At 40.3% G+C, this 6,309-nt stretch overlaps 2 protein-coding genes across 2 annotated transcripts; one reads left to right on the forward strand and one right to left on the reverse strand.

The window, feature by feature from the left end:
• Positions 1–507: 507 nt before the first annotated feature.
• On the forward strand, positions 508–975 carry LOC134824733 (uncharacterized). The gene has a single exon (XM_063836708.1). The coding sequence runs from the start codon at positions 508–510 to the stop codon at positions 973–975; it is 468 nt and encodes a 155-aa protein (XP_063692778.1).
• An 875-nt stretch (positions 976–1,850) lies between these two features.
• Positions 1,851–4,557, reverse strand: LOC134824734 (uncharacterized). Its single transcript, XM_063836709.1, has 3 exons — positions 3,775–4,557; positions 2,868–3,021; positions 1,851–1,888 (listed from the first exon to the last, which is right to left on the reverse strand). The coding sequence occupies exons 1-3, from the start codon at positions 4,555–4,557 to the stop codon at positions 1,851–1,853; spliced, it is 975 nt and encodes a 324-aa protein (XP_063692779.1).
• Between the last annotated feature and the right edge of the window lie 1,752 nt (positions 4,558–6,309).

The raw sequence follows: 6,309 nt of genomic DNA on the forward strand, positions 1-6,309 counted from the left end.
TACCCCTTGCTACAATAACCGGTATGAGTACACTAACCCTTACACTCGCTAGCATAAATCCCCGATATTCTATTCTTTCCTACAATTAGCAATTATCATATATCATATCAGGCCATGTTTTGCTGTGGCCTAGAACAAAGGACCAATATGATTGTTCCCGCTATTTCGCCCGCCCCCGTACAGTAGATAGTGTGTCGGGTTTGGGATACAATAACTATTTTCAATTTCTCTCTTGTTGTTGATCACGCGTTATCATCGAACTTTATCCACCATTAGTGATATACGGCATCACAATCTGGGGCCTAATAAAGGAATCGCCCTGAAACCACATTTCCAATCCCCACTTCAAACAACACTTCAAACAACACTCCAAACAACACTCCAAACAACACTCCAAACAACAATTCAAACAACACTTCAAACCGCACTCCAAACAACACTACAAACAACTCTCCAAACCCCACTCCAAACAACACTCCAAACAACTCTCCAAACCCCACTCCAAACATGAAACAACACTCCAAACAACTCTCCAAACCCCACTCCAAACCCTACTCCAAACCCTACTCCAAACAACACTCCAAACAACACTCCAAACCCCACTCCAAACCCCACTCCAAACAACACTCCAAACCCCACTCCAAACCCCACTCCAAACCCCACTCCAAACAACACTCCAAACCCTACTCCAAACCCCACTCCAAACCCTACTCCAAACCCTACTCCAAACCCCACTCCAAACCCCACTACAAACCCCACTACAAACAACACTCCAAACCCCACTCCAAACAACACTCCAAACCCCACTCCAAACCCTACTCCAAACCCCACTACAAACCCCACTACAAACAACACTCCAAACCCCACTCCAAACCTCACTCCAAACCCCACTCCAAACCCTACTCCAGATTACCCACCACGTTACCACCGACTTGTGAAACCTCTTCCAACATGGTACATGACAAGAGAAGATGACTTAACCCTTAGCTGGATATACATCTAAACAATAGCCAGACCTTCAGTCATGGGCTTGAAACTGGTAATAACGCCCTATAAGGCTTAAATACCCTCCATGAAATAAACATAGAGCACAGGCGTGTACGATTCAGATTTTGCTAGCTAGTATTTGGGTACAGTATTTGTAATGTGAACTAATACAGTATGGCGGTCTAGGCCCGGCTTTTAACGGGTGGAGAGAGAGAGAAAGAGGGGGGGGTTGGGGTTGTCCAACCCCAAAAACTCATTCTACCTAAAATTTCCATTTTTGGGAATGGGGTTTTTCTTGGGGTTTTTTTTCAGTTTTGGTAACGTTTTATCTATTTCGACTACATTGAAAACAAAACCCCTAGGCACTCTTTTCAATGTTTTCTAATCAAGTAAGAGTTCACTGGCCCCTCAATTCTAAAATATGTTCTTTAAAAAATCCAAAAAAACCCAACTTTACCTGAAATTTCCAATTTGGTAATGGGTTTTTTTGGGGTTGGACACCCCCCAGTAACAGTTCACTGATCTATACTGGCCCCTCCCCTCCTCTCCCCTCCAGAAGATAGAGGGTTACAACTAGTGAGCAGATCTGATTACTACCTGTAATAAAGTACTATCACTAGTAATAGTAGTAGTAGTAACCACTACCATGACCAGCGGGTATAGAGTATACTGGGGATATCGCCCGCCCGGATATGATTTATCATATTCATATTGATAATATTAATAACCTCTACATATAATGACTATTAAGAGAGTTTGTCTCAGTTTAAATCCACATGATCACGAATAAATATCCAATCCAACATAAGTATACTATTTAACTACCTGCTAGATGAATTCAATTAATTCCCGTCTGGATTACGCTAGTAGAGATGACTTCGCGGAGATTTCGGGTTTGCAACTGGAAACGGAGCGAGATTATGCTTTATTAAACTATTTTACGTGGTAATTTGTTACTTAACATATCTTACTCAAACTAACAAACATGGGGATTGGGGGGTGTTCAACCCAAAAAAAGAGAAAAAAGATAAAAAGAGAGAGTAGTGAGTATTTGCTTGGTTGTGTTTCTTTGTAGGTCTGGGCTCACAACTGTCCAGTAGGTTTGTCAACCGATCTCCATATTTAGGGTATATAATCTTGCATATGCGATATTTATTTCTTGCCATGTCAGCCTAATAATAATCTTGGTATCTTGTTTAATCTAGCAGACTGTGCAGAGAACGAATCTTCCAAAGTATTAATTCAACTTTATAGTTTATTGTATATTTCGGTAAGCGTGGTCTACCAGCTAGCCGAGAATACAAAATGAAAAGATGTTATGCAAAATGAAAAGATGTTATGCAACTAAGGTGTGGACCGGCTGCATCTGGTTTAGTATATTATATAAGTGTTTAGTTCTTCATGTTATTCACGTCAGAACACACCTTGCTGCATTTCAATCAGAGTTTAATATTCTCAGATTTCTTTCCTCCCTTTCTATCAGCTTACTCTTTAAGATATTATTACCATTAGAATAATGGTGAGCGTAGTGTCTAGAAACAGTAAACACCGTAATCTTTCCTCTGTTCTCAAATGTTTGCCTTTCTAATAAACATTGACCTGAGGCGGAATTTCATTAAAATTGTGATAGACGACCTTGCCCTTAGGCCATATTATGTCAAAATTGTATTCTCATGGAATTCAGCATTTTATTACTATGCGAGTTCCGCGGAATTTGGTATTTCCTTTGTTCTTTCGTGATGCTTAGTTTAGGAATTTCAGCACAAATCAGTAGGCCTAGGCCATGTCGTCCAGCCCACGGCTAAATGGGTAAGTGGCTCACGGGACTTCGCAGCGAGCAGTCCTTGGAGCCGGTGTCCAGATAAAGGACACACACTGACCACTGATATGAAGTGTTCCTAAAGTTGTGGTACTCGGCCAGTTTCTTATCTCCGCTTTGTAGGGATTCTTCTTACAGTAATTAACAACTCTAGTTCCTGGAAGTTCACGTGAAGCTTCAGGGATGTGTCTGGCAAGTGCCTCCTGGTGGCCGCACTGAACAGTACACGTTATCGTTTACTGTGCTTGTAATTGTACCATCTCTGAAGAGTGGCTTACGTAATGGACATGGCCTTCAAAAGTTTCTGAATCTTATCGTATCGATGTTGGTATATTTCCAAATAAAGCTTTATTTAAAATGCACTTATATCAATTTACCGGGTCTTCTCGCTGACTTTATTATGGATATATTCGATGGTGTAATGGTATAAGTTATAACTCTTCCAACTCTACTCCCTATGGGCCACTTCTATTAAATCATATAAGTATAACCGCATCTTCCTGAAATAGGTTTGGTAATTTGTAGCACGGAAGTATTATTGTGTTATAATTACATGACTGTCATAAATCTCTATTATTAATCAACTATTTACAGCAAACACAAGATAATAGAAATTAAATCATAAAATCGAGTGGCCGAGTAGTCTCGACTCACCCATAACTTCTCCAAAGACGTCTATCATGAGCTTTGTACACTAAATCGTTGAAATTACTTAAACTAAATCTTTTATTTACAATCACAATAATTTGTTTTGTCATAATGTCTTTTAATAATAAATCAAATAAATTTGAACGAGGTCTGCCCCTCCTTCCTTTGTAGTCAAAACATGCAAATCTGAAAGATAAGAAGGCGGGAGTGTCATCACCGCCTCTGAGAACGTGCCCAAGCATCTTCCATCTTGCTTTCTTGATCCTTTCAGTAAGGGGTCTGACATTACATCTTTTATATAAATTCTCGTTACTGATAACCGTAGGCCAATAGGTGTTGATTATCTGTCTCAGATGCTTTCTTTGAAGAACGTCGACAGATGCCATTACGGTTTCAGGAGCAGCCCAGCTGCTACAGTTATACAACAACACTGAAGTGACAAGAGCTTCGTACAGCTTCAGCTTTCTACTCTCACTGATCTGAACAGAACTATTCAACCAGACTTTCTTGTAGGTGTAGAAGGCAACATTGGCTTTGTTGCGTCTGTTGACAATATCTCTTTCTGAGCAGAGCTTTGATCCTAATAGCACTGACTCTCGCCACTCTTCATTTCCTCTAATTTTATTGCCATGGGCATCTAAAGCATCTGTATCTGCCAAAAACACTCTTGTAAACACCGTCTTTGATTCGTTAACAAAGAGACTCCAATCCTTTAGTATATCACTGGCAATCTCTAATATCTTCACCAGGCTCTGACCATCTTCACTCAGAAGCTCAGCATCGTCAGCATAGGCGGACTCTAACGGGAGGCCTCTATCAGAGACTGGGGGGTTCGGTCTAGGAATCGTGACACTGATCACGGCTCTGATGTGATTCAGGGCATCGGCAAGGGTCAATGTAAACACTTTACCTGCCAGACTGTCTCCCTGGTAAGCGCCAATATTAATCACAAATTCACCAGACTCAGATCTGTTGACCGTCACCTTGAGCTTTGTATTTGAGAGGAGGTACTGAACTAGGCGAATGTCGGCTCTAGAGCATCCTGCATCAATGAGGAGGTTGATGATGGTCTGTCTGCGGATAGTATTAAACGCAGCGGTCATGTCAATGTTGATTTTACATAAATCTCTAATCTCTATCAATAAACTGCTGTATATAATTTGAATTTATTTATTTATTACCTTTTGTAGCTATATTGTGTGGTAACTCAGTGAGTTATTGCTCCGAGCAACCGCTACAGGTAGTCCTTATTACCAACAAGCTAGCTAGCTACTGATTGCTATAAAGACTTTAACCTACAGTATACAGATACTGTAGTACTGTAGTAGGTATACTAGAGGGTTATTTCCTACACTCTAACAGTCTTGGCACCCTCTCGGTCTCATCGTAGATTGAAACTTGTTTTGAAATCGCATTTGATTAAGAGCCAACCTTTTTCGTCTACTTGATTCAAATACAAGGTCTTTATCTTGAGTTGGTTACCAGCTATATGTACAGTGTACACACTGATCTCCAAAACATTGTGTCTTTATTGGCCTGTTGTTTGGAACATAGCTCTGTGTGATCTCAAGCAGTAGTCTTTACGGTGAGCGTTCTGTTCGTTCTGTTATATGTTGAGGGGGAGGCAGGGTATCTGAAAAACAAGTTACTCTATAAGGGACTAAAGGGACTTGTTTCCTCCCCAGTCACCTGGTTATATAACACTACATTATGTTGTGTTGTTGTTGGATAGTTTAAAAGTCGTAAAGCTACTGAGGGGAGGCTGGGCATTTTCATGAGCCATCTACTTGAAGATGTAATTAATGAAATGTATTCCTATTGATTGAAGTCTAGTTAGTCCCAGGCATAGTATTACATCTTTTCTCAGTGTCGATTATTATTAGCAAGCTCATATGAGCTTATCGTAACATGTTTACTGTATAATTCCTATGATGCGCATATTCATTATTCAGTCTCTACATAACACTATTGTCTAATTTATCGTAGTCATAATTATACCTATTATAATTTATAATACCTTTATACAGTGGGTTGCCTTATCTTTTCGTCATTCCTGAATGAGCACATTTTTGGCGTGCACGTCACGTGATATTGTTAGCAGTGAGTGTAATTAGGAGTCTGAAGAATTTGTCTAGCACAAGGCCCAGACCCTTCGGCGTATCTATAGTAAATATTGTGTCGATGTAACATCTCTGACACCACTTAAAACTGAGGAACATGGAGGTGTTCACAACATCCAAATTAGCAAAAAGCCCCCCCCCCCCCCCCCCCCCCCAAAAGTGACAGAGAGTAAAGGTTAGGGTATTGCACACCATTTCCTGGAGTTTCACCCCGTTCCAAAATGTATCCACCAAATTATGCCAAAAAACCTGATTTTTGGCAAATTTTAACATTTTTTCCGTGACAGATGTTTTTGAAAGTGCCCCATAGTATTTTATTAGTATACCTAATACCTATCATAATATTATATTGATAGGCATCATGTAGCCGGTGGGCCCGACATGATACGACATATCTTGACACGTCGGGGTTTGTCAGGGTTTGTCGGGGTTTGTCAGGGTTTGTCGGGTTTGTCGGGTGTGTCGGGGTTTGTCAAGCCTGGGGGTTTTTTTTATTTATTTATTTATTTTATTTATTTTTTTTTAAATTAATTTATTTATTTATTTTTTTTTTGAGTCTCCCAACAAAAAGCCGAGACGGAGTCATCAAGCTTTATGTGGAAGAACACTACACAAGAAGGCATCATGTAGCCGGTGGGCCCGACATGATACGACATATCTCGACACGTCGGGGTTTGTCGAGCCTGGAGGCTACATGATGCCTATTGATATTTTCTGATTCGACTAAGTGTAATA

Source organism: Bolinopsis microptera, chromosome 13, assembly GCF_026151205.1.
Source record: "Bolinopsis microptera isolate Bmic1 chromosome 13, MBARI_Bmic_1.0, whole genome shotgun sequence".
Classification (NCBI taxonomy): Eukaryota; Metazoa; Ctenophora; class Tentaculata; order Lobata; family Bolinopsidae; genus Bolinopsis; species Bolinopsis microptera.